The sequence below is a fragment of the Camelus bactrianus genome, chromosome 3 (assembly GCF_048773025.1).
Source record: "Camelus bactrianus isolate YW-2024 breed Bactrian camel chromosome 3, ASM4877302v1, whole genome shotgun sequence".
Taxonomy (NCBI): domain Eukaryota; kingdom Metazoa; phylum Chordata; class Mammalia; order Artiodactyla; family Camelidae; genus Camelus; species Camelus bactrianus.
This window is the reverse complement of record NC_133541.1, coordinates 12312801-12330664: the sequence shown is the minus strand read 5'-3', so window position 1 is coordinate 12330664 and position 17864 is coordinate 12312801. Positions and strand designations below refer to the sequence as shown.

Here is a 17864-nt window from a genome sequence, read left to right as displayed (position 1 = left end):
TTAGAAGGCCACTGTAGAGAACCCTTAGCCTCTCTCCCACCCCAGGCATGGTGAGGGTGGCGCGTAAGCTTATGGACGGCCCACGTGGTGCTGCGTTCCCAGGTTTTGTTTGTACCCTTCACCATGCTGTGCGGTGCTGATGACAGAGTGTTAGTGACCTGATGTCTTTCATCCTCCTTTTCTTGGCACGGCTCAGATGCATGATGACTTCAGTCTCCCTCTGTTCATCCTCCACATTTACACTTGTAGGGCTTGCTACCCGTGACTGTTTAAAAAATAATCTTTGCTTCAGGGTCTTTGGAATTTTCCATAAGAAATAGACTTTATCCAAAAGTTCTCTTTGTTCTGATCAGCTAATCCTCTCTGTCTAAAGTAAGCATTTGGCACCAGCTGCGATATCAAATTCAAAGTGGAAGGAGGGCTTGGTTCAGGATAATAGAGTGAATGGTTAGGATCGTAAGCCCAAAGGTCAGCATGTTCTGGATTCTTCTCCCAGCTCTGTGTCAGCCTGGACAAGTGCCTTAGCCTCTCCGTGTACCAGTCTTTCTCACGAGTATGCTAGGAGATGATAGTATGTCCCCCACAGGGTTGTCAGGAGAATTAAAGATCTTAGAACAGTGTCTGTCACAGTGCAAGCACTCAGTAAACGTTAGCCACCAAGATAGCTCTGTTGTCATTAGTACCGTGGTCATTGGGTTTCATAAGCTCCAAATGCAAATAGGCATTCTCTTTTTCTTCCCTGAGGAAAAAATGTGTTTATAAATGTCAATAGAAGTTCATAGATGACATTATGGAATGTTGCAGCATTTTTTTTTCTCCAAGCTGAGAGTTTTCATGCTGGAGGGAGCAGGTTGGGTCAGCATGCTCAGCTGAGGACAGTCCAGTCCAGCTCCTCCAGCCCCCCAGTGCATGCCCAGCCCCAGCAAGTTACCCAGTTACTCAGCCGCCCTCCCTCCTGAGTCTGGCTGTCCTTCTGCTCCGCCCCAGACAGGGCCAATCTGGCTCAATACAAGTCTGAGTCAGAAAAGGAATGGAGCTTCTGAGCTGCTTGCTTGGAGATCTACAGCCGAATTATAGGTGCTAATCAGGAAAAAAATCTATTACTAATTACAGAGAGAGTATGTAGGGTATGTAAGTGTGTGGGCAGAGAGAAAGCATAAAAAGTTAGACTCCCCAGATCCCAGAGTTAATCTATTCCAGACTGTTGTTTATGGAGTTGTTGTGCTGGTTGTTTTTTTGTTTTGTTCTTTTTTTAACATAAAAGCATTTTAAACTCGGTTCTGAAGTGGAATGGATGTAATCTTGAGATACTAAGAAATATCGTCATTTGGGGACCATATAACTTTATAAGTATTTTAAAAATGAGTAGGAAATGCAGAAATGTTCGTAATAGTAAAGATGTGAGATCAAGGTGAGGAATAAGTAAGGATTCTTTAATTTATGGGAAACTTTGGTTTTTTTAAAGTATGCTAGAATTTTCATAGTACTATTTCTTCCTTGTCAAGCCTCCCACCATCTTGAATGAAAGTTAAATTTAGGCAAATAAGCTTTGTGTTTGAATAAAAGATCAAGAGGATATGAGGAGGGCCCTATGACAGTAAAATATACCCTTGAATGAACTAACATATTTCTAGATTGAAGAGCTCAAAAGTAAAATGATTTGTGTTTCCCCTGAAGTATTGAAGAAACCAGCAGGGGAAAACTGAGTTAGCCAGACTTTGTATCTGTTTAGTAGTTTGTCTCTGTTCTTTATAGAAACTCCTCTCCAGGTGTGAGAAGTGATGGAGAAAACCAGTGTTATATTTAAGACTTGCCCTGTGTTGGCTCCAAGCTTTCAGGAAGCACTAAATATGGACAGTACTGAACAGAGCAATGACTCTGGACCAGAGAGCCCAGGGTTCATTTTACTGCCACTCCCTTTAAACCACAGCCTCATGTGTGGGTGTCAAGTTCTTGGCCAGAGCTCCAGCTAGACAGAGTGAGGGTGTCTCCTTTAGAGGGATATAGATCCTTGAGAAAATAAAACATGGCTGGAAAACTACCGGGAAGACCAACAATCTAATTTAACCCAAACCACTTTTTAAAATACAGACGAACAGAACAATCAGAGTGGAAAATTACAGGAACCCAGACTTAGAGGATGGAAATCCAAAGATGCTGATTATCCAGGTCATTAGAAGCTGTTCCCACAGGTAGCTTTGCCTACGCGTGGACTTCTGAATCTTCCGCGTGTCCCAAAACACAAATTTTTGAAGACCTGGGGTTTGGGAAAGAGTTTTAAGCTGTATTTCTTTTGCAGCAATAATATAGTGAGTTTGCTTCATATCATAAAAGGTGTCAAGGGATCACTGAAGCTGTAGACAGAATAGTCTGTTGTCAAAGAGATTAAATGACAATCTAGCAAGACAGAGTTATTACCCAGCCCTGTGTCCCATTGGTTATTCTAATCCAGGATGAAGCAAGTAAAGAAACTATTCCTCTTACTGAAGGTAAAATAATGGGACCTTCAGCATTTCATGTAATAATCTGCTATTTTAGGGAACCAGTTTCGAACTCAACACCTTTTTTGTGGAAGAATTTGAAAAGCCATTTCTAGATGAGCAACATGATTATTTTTTTACCATGTGGCCATGAATGTCAGTTACAAGCTCAGGGTCCAGGTGCTCTTGGCACTTCCTGAGCTGCATGGCCACCTCTTTTGAAGCCTTGTTGCCTTACAAGAACCCATCTTTCTGAATTTGGAGATTACCTCCCTGGTTACCTGTCACTTAGCACTTAGCAAGATTCTCTTAGCTTCTCCAAGAAGGTTCTCTTATTGTTTAACTCTAAACTTCTGATTTTCTTCTCACAGCAGGTGACCTCTGTTACAGAATTTGACTTCATAGGGGAACAGCTTGTTCTGTATCCCAGTTGACATTTGAAGGACACGGGAGAAAAGGAGTCGGAAAAAATCTTTGCTTCAGCTTTACACTTAAGAGGCTAATCCTGTGGCCCCATGTTGCATCCTATTTATGTCCGTGTGTCTACAGTTAAGCAGTCACCTTTATCTAGTACCTACTGGCAGCCCCATGTGACACAGTAGAAACAGCAGTGGAAGTCCTTGCCTATCTCATGAGAAAATACCACAATTACATGAACGTGTATGAGCTACTGCCACCTCTTTGCGTATATTAAATACATAGATTCTACCAAAAAATAGGTTTCTTTATCAGAAAACTAAACGTGCAGTTGGAGGATTTTATGAACGAACAGATACATAGCTGGATATTGTAGTTAACACATTCGTTTGTTCACATATTTGAGTTTCAACTGTGTGTCAGGCATTGTGCTGAGTAGAGGTAGGAAAGCTGGTGACAAACCAGCCCCGTCCCTGCCCCAGGCAGCCTGGAGAGATGGGCACTCAGGTACCCGGGCAGCCCCAGCCCCGCCTGGTGAGTGCGTCATGGGGCCGGGGTGGGGGGCGCTGCAGGGCACAGGGGAGACCCAGGCTTAAGGGACGCGTCCCAGAAATGTGATTCCCGAGCTGACTGTGAGTTCACCGGTGAGTGGGTTGGGGACAGGGGTGAAGGTGATTCTGTGCAGAGGGAGGAGCTTGGGCCAAGGCCTTTAGCTGAAAGAGAGCACGGCATATCCAGAAAACTGCAAATAGTTGATGCCTCATGAAACACCGTGCAAGGGGAAGTGTAGAGATCTGAGAGCGGACGGATGAGCAAGGTCAGATCGCGAGTGGCCTTTGTGTTTGTTCACTGGTTGCACGAGTAGTTATCGGATGCTGTCTACCCACGTGCCAGACACCGTTACAGGCCCGCAGCGCCAGGTTTCTGGAGCCGCGGTCTACAAGCAGGGTGCAGCCCTGAAGCAGCTTGGAGACCCTTTTTTTTAAAAACTTTATTTTTTTATTGTAGTATAGTTGATGTACAATATTATGTAAGTTATAGGTGTCCAGTATATCGATTCACAATTTTTAAAGGTTATACTCCATTTATAATTCTTATAAAACATTGGCTATGTTCCCTGTGTTGCACAATACATCCTTGTAGCTTATTTTATACATGATCGCTTGTACCTCTTAATCCCCTCCCCCGTCTTGCCCCCTCCCCTTTCCCTCTCCCCACTGGTCACCACTAGTTTGTTCTCTATATCTGTGAGTCTGTTTCTTTTTTGTTATATTCACCAGTCTGTTTTATTTTTTAGGCTCCATATGTAAGCGATAACATACAGTATTTGTCTTTCTCTGACTTATTTCACTTAGCATAATACCCTTGGATGCTCTTATAGGAACTGAAGATTTTTGTGATCTGACTCGAGCATGGAGGCAAGGAGGGCTTGGGGATAAGAAACCCGCTAGGGACCTGACCCACAGCATGGCAACAGGGCTGGTGAAACCTGGTCAGATTCAAGAGAAACTAAGGAAGGCATATGGATAGGACCAAGAAATCCTGTGGGTGTGATGGTGAAAAGGCATCCAGGGAGGTCTTCAGGCTTTTGGGTGGGGACCCTGGATGCATTCATTTGAAGGGAACCCAAGGGGAGGGCCAGCTCTGTAGGAACCCAAGTAGCCTAGTAGGTGGTGAGCTCAGTTTTGGAAACGGGGAGGTGCTCGGATGGAGATGTGTGGGTCTGTTGCTTGAGAAGCCTGAGAAATCTGGAGAGATGGACCTGAGACCCCACCCCCCACCCCGGCAGAGTAATGGAAGTTGTGGGTGGGGGCGGGACTTCTGAGTTGGAGTGAAGACTGAGAAGAGGTGCGGGCCCCCGGGAGAACCCTGGGAGCACCAACATTTAAGAGACAGAGAGAGAGAGAGAGCACCAAGGAGAAAGAGCTGGAGCAGAAGGAATAGGAGGAAACCCTAGAAACTTTAGTGTCCTTGAAGCCAAGGAGGAAAAAGTGCTTCAGAGAAGGAGTGGCCAACAGGGTCAGATCTGCTGAGGGGTCAGAAGGATGAAGACAGAAAGTGTCAGTCTGGTTTAGCAGGAAGAGCACGTATCGCGGGCGGGGAGTCAGAAGCCAGAACCCAGCGGGAGGTTTTAACAAAGCATTACGTGTTGACTACCTGTTATGTGACCAGACCATGTCAGATGTGGTTCTGGGGATACAGACAGGGTGCCTGCATTTTTGGAGCTGCTGTTCTAACAGACTGAGGAGTAAATGCGAAAAACAAAAATGGAAATAAGGAGCACACGTAACGTTTGATAGATGTCTATGGAAAGAAGGTGGGAAAGAGGGCGGTAACTAGAGAAGTCAAGAGAAGGGTGATATTTCAGATGGAAGAGGCTTAAGCAGGTGTATTTACATGCTTAATGGGGAAGGGCCAGTCAAGCAGCCAGGATCAGACCAGCAGGAGAGGCAGATGGCTGCTCCTGACGAGTTCAGAGAGGCACAAATGCAGAGACCCAGGTGGATGGCCCCACACCGGCCCAGGTCAGACTGGCCTTTCCATTGTAATAGGTGAGAGCAGGTGAAGAAGGGTTTGGGGCAGATGTGTTTTGTTGAGGATTGTTTTAGGGTGAGAAGCAACAAGGAGTTTAGTTTCTACCTGATGGATTCTGTATTCCAGATGAAGTAAGGGGTGAGGTTATCTGCTGAGTAGGAGGCAATGAGGCAGCCCAGGAATACAGAGAGGAGGGAATGGGAAAGACGGAAGGAAAACTGAGCAGCGAACAGCCTGGTCGAGGAAGGAGATGATGAGTGGATAGTGGCAGCAGCCTGTGTTGTTGGATACTTGATTCCAGCCGTTCTCGAAGCCCAAGTAGAAGCCTGTAAATATCGATAAGAGTGGAACAGGTAAATAATTAGATGAATCCGGGACCAAAGATTTGGTGAGCTGTGGGCATTGACAAGATTGTGGTTAAAGTGATGAGCATCGCTTTAAGGAGGACAGACTGCAGGACCAAGAGAGAAAAATGGTGGGGGTGGGGGGGAACCGAGAGAGTGAGAAGTTTAATGAAGTTTAGAGTTGGGGGGGTGCAGGGAGAAAAACTCACAGAGCTCCCAGCCCGGAGATCAGCTGTACTGCCGGTGAGCCAGGGCTGCTCTCAGGGACAAGGCGTCACCTCCTGGACCCTTTCCCGGGGGTGCGACATTCTGCCCAGCTAGTGAGGAACGCTTGCTGTTAACATTGGCACGAAATGATGGGCAGGACTGGGGTGAGGCGGTGACTCTTGGTGTGGAGACTCTCAGTCTGCAGTATAGAAATGTTTCTGGCCTCCCGAGCCCACCTTTAAAATGTCAGCGTGTCTTCTAGGGTTTAATGATCTAAGACAGTTCATCCTGGGAGATCACATGTGGGATTTGTTAGCCATTTCCCTGGAGGTTGTGTGTGGTTTTTGTTTTTGGGGGTTTTTTTGGTCTGTTTTGAGTTTTTTGTTTTGCTTTGTTTTTTTTTACTTTTTAATACCCTGTCGTTCTGCTGACTTTCTGGAGGAAAAAGTTAGGCAATAGAACACCATGAACCTGGCAGACGCTGGGAGATCCTAAGGCAGGTAAGACCCAAGAAAAGCCTTCTGGAGCCAGATAAGTTTTTAAGTCAGACATTCTGCATTGCCGAGTGCCCGCAGCATGGAGAACCCTGATTGAAGGGTGAGGAGGCGTGGGGGCCAGGCCATCTGGGATCAGAACCAGGCTGTGGTCGAACGGCAGCTTCCTATTTACAGTGGTTGGAGTCCTGTTAGCTGTGGCCCTGATCTAACGTGTCTTTACTTTGGGAAGCCCATGAACATTTAGAAACCTGCCTCTAAACAGCCAATGAGCCTCTGTACTTAGGACTGTCTTGGGACAGAATTGTGACTCCAGGCCTAAGGCACTTCGAAGACACCTTAAACACGTCTGCAACTGAATTTCAAAGCCATAGCTTTTCATCTTTCAGCAGCTGTTCTTCCTGGTCTTGGCTAGAGATGCAGCAGTGTTTGCGAGTGACGTGGCCAGGACAGAACTAGCTGACTGATTGACGCTGACCTATAGCATTGTGACCTCCCCAGTATGACATGGAAGGCTTGCTACATCCTTAATATGTTTAAATTTATCTCTGGAGTGCTGCAGGGCTGAATCTCAGACTCCTTTCTGTCTCTGTCCTGTCTAGATGGTCTCATTTAGTCTCCTGCCTTTAGATACTACCTATACGCTGATGACGTCCAGGTATCTGCAGCCCGGACATCCCCTGTGGACTCCAGGTTCATACAGCCAACTATCTTACCTGATGACTTCTGTGCTTGGAATCCTAACGGGCATCTCACACCCAACAGGGGACTTCCCAATGGAGGTCTTGCTTTTTCCTCCCAACCCTTACCTACCCCAGTCTCCTCAGCTCAGTAAGTAACTGTACCATTTAATTAGCGACTTACCAAAACACTCAACCGTTGGCTTTGATTTCTCCCTTTTCTACACGCCCACCATGTAGTCCATCACCAGAGCCATTTATTTTACCACCAAAAAGCTCTCAAGTCAATCACTTCTCTCCATCTCCACTCCCCGGCCCCCACCCAAGTCCAAGCCATTGCCTTCTCTTACCTGGATTACCACAGATCTCCTGACTTCCTGCTCTGCCGGTCCCTCTTCAGACCACGTCCAACCTTGCAGACAGCAGGAGCCTCTGTCCCACCTCTGCTTGGACCCTTTGACGGCTTCCCACTGCTCGTAGAACAAAGACCGTGTTCGTGTTCTCCACCGTGACCAGGAATGACCTCAGCATTGCCTACCCTTCCAAATTCACCTTACACCCCTCTCTCCTCTCACTGGCTGCTCTTCTGATCCTTAGAAACACCAAGCCTTCCTCCAGCTCTAATACAGCTGGTTCCTTCTTGTTCTTCGACCCTCGGCTCAAATGTCATCTCTTTGAAGGGGTTTCCTTGTCTGGGTCATCTGAATAAGCTCCTCCAAGGAGTCCCCAGCTCATTAATTTCATCTCTTCAGCACCCATCACAGGAAGGGTTTATGTTGTTTGTGTACCTCTCACTTCATCCTTTCAAGTAGTCATCATTCTCCTTTCACATGACCCCTTACCATGTTGTAGGTCTGGGGATGTGGCCTGAGCCAGACACAGTTCTCTGTGCCCTGGAGCTTACATTCAAGTGGAGAAGATAGACAGGAAGACAAATAGCAAGTAAGCAGCAATATAATGTCTAGTAATGAACGTGCTATGAAGAAAAACAGGGTAAGCCAACTGAGACAGCCAGATAAAGCAAACAGTAGGTGCGTGAAGGGCACGGGAGAATTAATGACTGATAAGAAAACGTCACAAATAAATGGGTAATGGGTATTTTATTCCATTTGGTGTTGAAGAAATACGCTATTTTGAGAAAATTAATTTTAGGCCATACTTCACAGCATAAGTTGCAGGAGGATTAAAAAGCTAAAGGTGCAAATGGAACTACAAACTGGACAAAATTACTTTATCTAAAGATGGGTAAGAATGATGAAGTCCAAAATTATGGAAGGAAACTCCATGAAATGATTGATCGACTACATAATAATTTAGTATTTCTGGTATCAAAAGAAAATTATAAAATTAGGATATGAACAAATTGGGGGAAATACTATAAAAGGGAATAATAAAAAGGCTAAATAATATTAATATAATATATGTCTTCAATTCTAAAGCTCTTTTTCCCTTGTACTTTAATGTTTCTTGAAATCAGGATGTTTCCCCATCACTGCATACATTTAATGTAGTCAAAAAAAAAGTTAAATCAATGGTATATCTTACAAGTAATAATATCTTCATCTTACAATCAAAATGTGATTTTTTTTTTCCAAGTGCATACTAATCAGTACCAACATCGAAATTCCTGGTAGAAAAATACCTAATTCAGTCATTCAGCCAAAAACGTTTGAGTGTTTATGATGTAGCAAGGTGGTAGGTGTAAAGTAGTAAACCATGTAGACAAAAATCCTTGCCTTCAAGTGCCTTCTCTGGGCCGATGGTGCTTGGGGCCCTGTACACTACTTACATACAATCTAAGAGCCATTATTTCAGCGAGAATAAGTACTTTGGCCAAGGCCTCTCTGTTGTTAAGAAGAAGCAGATCCAGTCAAGTCTGCGTGGCTCTAAACCCTGAGCTCTTTCCTCAAATTACCATAATTGTTGAGCTGAGTGGAGTTTCCATGCTCAGTCTTGCTGACAGAGCCATCATTCCCAGTGCCCTTCTTTCTTCGCTTCTGCCTCCGCACTGGATTTAGGACTCCCTCAAGGAACAGCTGGTGGAAATAGAAACATTGCAGTGGATGCCCCAGTCAGGGCTGATATGTTTTTAGCAAAGAATAAAGTTTTACCAATAAGACACATAAAAAGATTAATCCTACTTTATTTAGGTGCCTTCCTATATGCTTTTAAAACTTGTACTGATGTTATTGAAACTCAGGTCCGGCAAACTGGGGCAGGCAGGGAGATGGTGGGGCAGTTGGCCTTTGGACATGAGTCCACCCTTCCCCCAGGTGCTGGCCTCCAGAAAAGAGCAAACTTTCCTTTCTACCAACACTTGCTTTTCACGTGGTGAGCAGCTGAGCCTGAGTTTTGATAACACTAATATATAATGATATCATTTAAATTTGAACACACATTTTAGCAATGAAAATAAACAATTTACAGTCATGGACTCGGGGAGGATGAGAAGGAGAAGAACAAACCATAGACTCTTCTCTGTCTGAGAGAAAGGAAATTAGAAGTTGCCTTCAGTTAGATTCTCTGGAAGCAGAACCCGCCTTGGGGAATTCTTGTGTGAGTGATTTATTGAGTGTGAGCTCTAAGGAGGAGAGGAGAGGGAAGCAGTGAGTGGTGGGAAAAGGTTATGCAAGGATGTTGTCCCCACTGAAGACCAACTTCCACTTGATCCTACAGGAGCTCTGGAGTATGAATTGTACCAGGGTGATCCCACAGAGAGGCTGGGAGGTGATTTTGTATACTCTGAAGTCAGCCAGCCATTGGCTGGGTGCTGCCTGGGGGTCAGGTGTGGCTTAACCAATCCAAAGTGGCTGGGGGCAATTTTCCCTGAGAAGGAAGCAGCTGTGGGGCATTAATGGCCAACTCCTAGCACCTGGGGATGGATGCGCTGACCAGTAAAAGGGATCTGGGTGGATCGCCGACAACATCCACTATAGAAGTCCAGAAGGAAATTAATCTGGAAGATTATCAAGTGATAGGTTTTGACACATAGCAGGAGTCCTCTGACTTGATACACCTTTTGAACACGAGATTTACTATCAAAGAGCTTGGTGGTTGTTATTTTGCTTTAGGGTGTTAAAGCATTAGATCAGCTTTGGTAGAAGGAAAATTTGTTCTTCCGGAAGGCGTCATGGCAGGAATGCTCTACAAAGGCTAAGAAGTTTCTTATGGAAATTTTTACAGTTATGATTGGAAAAAGGAAAAGAGAATAAGAGATATAATTGGAAACAATTAGCAAAAACTACTTTGTGTGATACCACTTTAGCAGAGGAATGATACTGAATTCCTACAGCTATCATTTATTTTTATCCTAGATTTTTCTAAAGTGATTTTACACGTTGGTATCTTCCTATAAATACATTCTTTTTGCTAACAGTGTTTTGCATAGAATGTTCAACTATAGAGTGGTGGATAAGCATCATTATAGAACATTTGTCAAAACCCCCAGAATGTACAACACCTAGAGTGAACCCTAATATAAACCATGGACTCTGAGTGATAATGACGTGTCAGTGTAGGTTCATCAGTTGTGATAGATGTATGGGATGGGATGTTGATGGTGGGGATGTGGTGTGGGCTTTGGGGGAGAGGGACTATGGCGACTCTGTACTTTCTGCTCCATTTTGCTGTGAACCTAAAACTAATCTAAAAAATTAAGTCTATGTTGAAAAGTGTAGGACTGTACAGAAAGCTGACTCTCCTTCTCAGTCAGTGGCCTGTTCCCAAAGACAGAGTCCATGTTCTGGCGACATTTTAAAAATAAAGTTCTTTCCACCTGGACATCCATTCTCACCATCTCCAGTCTAATTTATACATCCAGTAGGTGGGCAAGTTCACTTGGAAATGCCATCCTGACAAGCTGCCAGGACCTCAGAGGGCCGGCCCCTCATGGAGGGTGGTTAAAATAGAATGTTCTACAACTGCATCTTCTCCAGCAAGAATTATCCCAAAACAGTGTGTTTGGTTTCAAAGTTTTCCTATTTGTCTGCACAGAGATCAGGAATATAGATCAAATTAAAACACAGTAGAATCAGGTGAATAGCATCATTTGATGGTGTAGCAAATTCCTTCAATACCTATTTTCATAGTGTAGAACTTACTCTGTGCTATGAGGGATACATATATAATACACACACAATATTTCTCTCTCTCTCTCCCTCTCTCACACAAACACACACCCCTTCCTTAAAGGAAGAAAAGAAGCCATCACCCACTCCGTATAAAGTGGTTGACTCATCTCCAGGATGCCTGTTGCTGTTGTGTAAATGTAGCCTGCAAGTAAAATTTAACATGTTAAGCTCTTAACCCAGAACTTCTTAGAAATGTTTTCTGATATTAACATAAAGTGCTTATTGAGTTTTTGCTATTACTTTAACCCCAATGGACAGGTATCTCCCCTACAAGAAGATATTTCAAACTGAAGCTAATATGGATGAAAATGAAAAATAATAACTTTTATCAAATTACAGTGAGATTTACACTGTAAACTGCTTAGCGTTTCTATAGAAACATGATCTGCTGAGTTTTACTGTTGAAGTGGGACTCCCTGGAGACAAGACAACATTTCTAATGCTGTGTGTGTGTTTCTTCCCTCCGTAGGCTTTGAACCGGGGCATCGCTGCTGTCAAGGAAGATGCAGTGGAGATGCTGGCCAGCTACGGGCTGGCGTACTCCTTAATGAAGTTCTTCACGGGCCCCATGAGTGACTTCAAAAATGTGGGCCTGGTGTTTGTGAACAGCAAGCGGGACAGGACCAAAGCTGTCCTGTGCATGGTGGTGGCCGGTGCGATCGCCGCCGTCTTCCACACCCTGATAGGTAAGGCTGTTGGCCATCCACTAGGAATCTAGCTTTGGTAATTCCTTATTCCTCTTAATTTCTTTACATGTATTTATTGCAATGTGATCTCTTCCGTAATCATTAAATATTTCTCCCAAAAATTTCAAGGGATGGAAGGAATGGAATTTGGCTTCTAGGGCAAGAAAAGAAAATGTGTTTTCTCTGGGAAGCTGTAGTTTTGTGTCTTTGGTTCCCAAATCCTGTGTCAGATGACGATATATACATATATGTGTGTATATATATATAAAAAATAATATGTAATATTATGTATTAGTGTATGCATGACTGGGACATTATGCTGTATACCAGAAATTGACACATTGTATCTGACTATACTTCAATTGAAAAAAAGAAACAAATCAAAGAAAAACATGGATCCAACCTCAAGGCACTTTTGGTCTATTGGGTAGAAGCAGATTTTTTTTTAAGCTACAAATAAAGCTACATAAGATTAGAGAAAGGAGGGGTGGGGAGAAAGAAAGAGAAGAAAGAAAGAAAGAAAATTATATATTAGTGTTATTAAAACTCATCACCACTAAAAAAACGGCACATGCTTTTGCTAGAGACAGACATTACTATACAGACTCACTTAATCTTAAGAATAAAAATAGAATGATTGTTAGGATTAATGTGCATCAGCTGTGGAAACAAAGGTTGTTTTATGTATTAAAATTATCTCATTTCAGGACTTCATTCTTCTATTCCAAGACAAGACTAAATACTCTTGGCATGACATTCTTTCCATGAAACAATGAGAACATTGTATGACACACACACAGTGACTGGCCTACAGGTTCACCAAGACTTGGGAAAGCACCTTCCTTTAGAGCTGGAGTTCTACTTCTGCCTTCTATTGAGTGATAAAACCCATAAGGGCATGATTTCAGAACCTCTTGACTTTAAAATAGGTCAGGTTACCTAGCATAAAAATTGAATGCACACCTATTGAAGGCAGTTGCATGAAGCCTGTGAACACTTCACAAACCCACTGTAGGAGAACCATGGATGTTAGGGTTGAATGAAGAGCCAGGAGATAAACCCAGGCCATTTCCAGTGAACCCAAGTGTCTGCTAATGTTTACTCCTATGACTGAATCTGAAAGTAAATGGAGTGAGGCCTTGGTGGTTTTCCTTTTTAATGCAGCATAGAATTTTGTGCTGAGGACCGTGTGGAAGAGAGGATGCTTCTTGCGGGCCAGATATTCAGCCAAAGGGTCACTATTGATCATCGCATTGGGCTCAGAGCTTCAGGGCATGGGGTAGAGAGGAGATACCTTGCTTTCCCTCAGCTGACACCCTGAATGCAAACTCATCAGCTGAGGTTTGAAGAAACTTCTGCAGCTAGATTTGATCTGGACCATTTTCAAAGATGTTTTATGTATTTGAGAAAATTCCATATGTGAAATGAATGGGTCTAAATAAATTTTTGCCTAAAAAGAAAGATAAGTTAGTTCCTTTTTGTTACTAGGTTTTTGGTTGTTTTTTTTTTTTTTTTTAAACTTCTAAATAAAACTAACATTCCCTGTTTTAGTCATGCTTGGATGAGACTTTGGGACTAACGGCTAATTACTAGCTGCCAGTAATTAAGGAAAAATTGAGTGTACTGGGTAATTGACACTGTTGGGAAGAACATTTGGTCATTGAAATAAAAATCAATGTCATTTTCCAAGTTAAATCTAAGATTTTCAATTTTAAAATGGAATCACAAAATCTTACATTTGAACCAAAATTGTTCTGTATCCCAGATATATCTAACAATCGCTTTTATCACTGTTGATATTTTTACAATTATAGTGATTTTCTTCCACCAAACAGGTTCTTTCTGCAATTGCTAAGGAAGCATGTGTCAATTTTTTTCAAACACTTAAAAGTTAAACGCTAATGATTTTTCCTCCTTCAGTTTGCTGACCTCATTCCAATTTTCTGCCTAACTCTTTAATTCCTCTCTCGCCTTCTGCTGTCCGCTGCATCAGGCATCTTTGCTCTCCTTCCTTCTTCTTTCTTAGTGAGCCTGTTAGCTTTTTTTTTTTATTCAGGTATAATTGATTGACAGTGCTGTGTTAGTCTGTAAGTGTTTTTATACTCAGACCTTGCCCATTCTTTGTTTCCCGTAACCTTGACCACAGGCTCAAGATGGGGTGCTGTTCTCTCATCACCCCCCACCCTTTCCTATGTCACTTTCCTGCCCCAGTAAACGCCCTCCCCTGTTCAGTGTCTCCTTTACAAGTCACCTGTGCCAGACACTAAAACCCATTTGCACGTCTTCGTCATACTGAAAACAGCTACTTACATTTCTTTCTTTTTTTTAACATTTTTTTATTGAGTTATAGTTATTTTACAATGTTGTGTCAAATTCCAGTGTAGAGCACAATTTTTCAGTTATACATGAACATACATATATTCATTGTCACATTTTTTTCACTGTGAGCTACCACAAGATCTTGTATATATTTCCCTGTGCTATACAGTACAATCTTGTTTATCTATTCTACGTTTTGAAATCCCAGTCTATCCCTTCCCATCCCCCGTCCCCCTGGCAACCGCAAGTTTGTATTCTGTGTCTATGAGTCTGTTTCTGTTTTGTATTTATGTTCTTTTTTTTTTTCTTTTAGATTCCACATATGAGCGATCTCATATGGTATTTTTCTTTCTCTTTCTGGCTTACTTCACTTAGAATGACATTCTCCAGGGACACCCATGTTGCTGCAAATGGTGTTATGTTGTCGTTTCTTATGGCTGAGTAGTATTCCATTGTATAAATATACCACTTCTTTTTCATCCAATCATCTGTTGATGGACATTTAGGCTGTTTCCATGTCTTGGCTATTGTAAATAGTGCTGCTATGAACACTGGGGTGCAGGTGTCATTTTGAAGTAGGGTTCCTTCTGGATACAAGCCCAGGAACGGGATTCCTGGGTCATATGGTAAGTCTATTCCTAGTCTTTCGAGGAATCTCCATACTGTTTTCCACAGTGGCTGCACCAAACTTCATTCCCACCAGCAGTGTAGGAGGGTTTTCTTTTCTCCACAGCCTCTCCGGCATTTGTCATTTGTGGACTTTTGAATGATGGCCATTCTGAGTGGTGTCGAGTCTTGATAAAAATAGAGATAGAATTTAAGTTCTTGTGTTAAAACTTCACCTTTACTTACTTTATGCGTGGGTCTACAATATCTCTCCAAGGCCTGGGCAATGTTTGTACCTCCCATCCCCAAATCTTCCAAGTAAATATTGCTCATGTGCAGATTAAAATGATGAGTGTCTCATATGTGTCCCAGCCCTCTTGCAGGTAACCAGCCTCTTTGCAGCTGGGTGAGTTGGTGTAGTGCCTGATACAACCATATTTGTTGGAGTGATTTAAATATGTCCTGTCCGCCATACAAACACACATATTTTAGAAAGGATACATTAGAAACACAGGGGTATGATGACCTGCCTCTGTGAAAAACCTAGTAAACAGAACATAGCAGGTCAATCAGTAGTTCTTGTGAGGTTTTTCAGCCTGGGAATTAAGGAATTTGAATTAGAATAAGAGTTGCCAGATTTGCGTCTTGAGAATACACATATGATCCTGTTACTAAAATGAGAGGAGGGCTTTTTCCTTAATTCTCATGGGGAAAATTATAGGTAATGAGACTTGTCTAGATTGATATTAATATTTTGTGGCATTTTGCAACAAGTATAAGATCTATGGGATGGACAAGTTTGAGAACCGCTGATTCTGGAAAGGGCCCGTCCCCCTGGTGGGCTGGGGTCAGAAGAATTTGGAGATGTGAATGGCCCTTCCTGTTTCTGGTTTGGGCGGCTCAGAGCTGCATACCTGTAAACAGGCCGAGTCAGTGTCCTCCCGCTGCAGCCACACCACGAAATCCGTCTACAACTGTTCAAAAACCTTGCTTAATTTCTATTTTTAATGTTCTACTTGTCATAAGGAATATAAGCTATTTCCGAACAGTCTTGGAAGGCAGTTTATAGGAGCTGAAATTTACTAAATGTCATTACGGCAGCTCGCCTGGGAACTATGGACTCTATGCAAAAGCACTTTTAACAAATGACCCCCAGCCAACAGCTCCACTTGGAAGCAGCTCAGGGACACGGGACTGGGTGGCAGGCGTCGGGGAAATGGATGAAAAACAGCTTCTGGGATTTTACACTCCCAGCTAACCAGGTGGAAACAACCTCGTAGTTATAATCAGACTCTTCTACCAGAGGGGAGGCTAGAGAGAAGGAGGGAAAAACAAGAAGAAAAAGCCTCTTTCCTTGGCCTCCAGAGTTTTCCTCTAGTAACTAAAAGAGGACAAGAAGTAAAAAAGAAGAAAAGCATCCTTGGGCCCATTGGTCCCAAAGTACCCGGGAGCGAAGCAGGGGCGGGGGCGGGGACGACACATCCTGGGGGAGTCAGAGGCTTGGCCGAGCTCATCCCCCAGCAGTCAGTCCTTCAGGCCCTTTAAGCTTTATAGATGGTTGCTCTTCGTTATTCTGCATAGAAGCGCTCTTTTTGATGTTGGTATATTGAGGTATATTTACAGAAGCAGAGACGCTTTCTCACAGCGATCTCGGTACTCTCAGGCCGCCCAAGCAGACTGCCCGCCCTGCTCAAATTCACGTGCCCCTTCTCAGCTGCTCAGATTCATGTGTCCCTTCTTTCCCTGCCCCGCCCCAGAGTCTCTCCTGTCAGGGGACAAGGCGGGCCGGCGTTGCAAGCAGTGAAAGAGTTTACCAAAGGCAAAGGATGAGAATAGAAAAGGAGTTTATTAGGTCATGCTGTCATGGACCACAGTGGGCCACGGGGGAGAGCGGCCTGTGTGAGCGCCAAGGGCCGGTTGTGGGGGGCCTTTATATGGTGGGGTCACAAGATGCCTGATCAGCTTGAGCACAAGTCTCTGACTGGATGTAGGTGAGATAAGAGGTTTAGGGCCGTGAAGGGCGGTGGGGTTTACGACTCTGATAAGGCGGGCTGAGACAAGCCAGCCTGAACCTTCATGAGATTAGGCGCTACCTGGGGCTAGTAGTTTGTTAGGGCCACACGCCCAGGAGAGGATGTGCTTTATCTGTTGAGGGATCGCAGGCAGACGTCTGAGAGCCCAGGAGCGGGGCTTGTGGACTTGGCTGGACGCCAGTCGGCCCCACACCTCCTTTTCTCAGAAGCCGCCTGAAGGAGTTTGCTGGGGCTGTCCTAACACAGCACTGAGACCAGGGGAGCTCAAATCCCAGAAATGTGTTGTCTCACAGTGTGGAGGCCGGAAGATGGAGGGGGTGGCCAGTTTGGCTCCTTCTGAGGCCGAGGGGGGGACCTGCCCCAGGCCTCTCTCCAGCTCCTGGTGGTCCCTTGGCTTGGGAGGCATCTCCGCAACCCCTGCCTTCATGCGCCTGTGGGCTTCCCTGTGAGCACGTCTGTCTCCGGGTCCAAGTCTCCCCTTTTAGAAGGACATCACGTTGAGTTGGGAGCCCGCTCTACCCCATTGTGACCCCTTCTTAACTAATTGTACCTTCAATGACCCCGCTGCCGAGGAGGGTCACGTTCTGAGGTACAGGGGGGTGAGGACTCAACAAATGACTTGTGAGGTTAACCTAAACGTACAACAATAGGGGGCGACTAAGCCCTACTAAGTAAACCTACAAAGAGGAACTCAGTGCGTCCATTCAAATGTAGAAGCATATTCTGGAAAGATGTTCATGGTTTACAAAAGACTACAAATGCAGCCCGACCCCGTTTTTATGTTAAAACACCCGTGGATACCCCACCACACGCACCCTAAAACAGCTGGGCAACTAGAACCCGGAGTGTTAACTGTGACCCCTTCTGGGTAGAGAAATGAATGAGGTTGTAGATGATTTTCTTCTTTTTTCTCGTTTAAATTTTCTAATTTTT

At 44.0% G+C, this 17864-nt stretch overlaps 1 protein-coding gene across 1 annotated transcript in view; it reads left to right on the top strand.

Annotated features, from left to right (window-relative positions):
- ANKH (ANKH inorganic pyrophosphate transport regulator) overlaps positions 1 to 17864 on the top strand; it is a 130745-nt gene that overhangs the window by 70450 nt on the left and 42431 nt on the right. The window contains exon 2 of the mRNA XM_010957262.3: positions 11757 to 11973. Coding sequence (XP_010955564.2) covers positions 11757 to 11973 — 217 coding nt within the window. The remainder of the gene's footprint in view (positions 1 to 11756; positions 11974 to 17864) is intronic.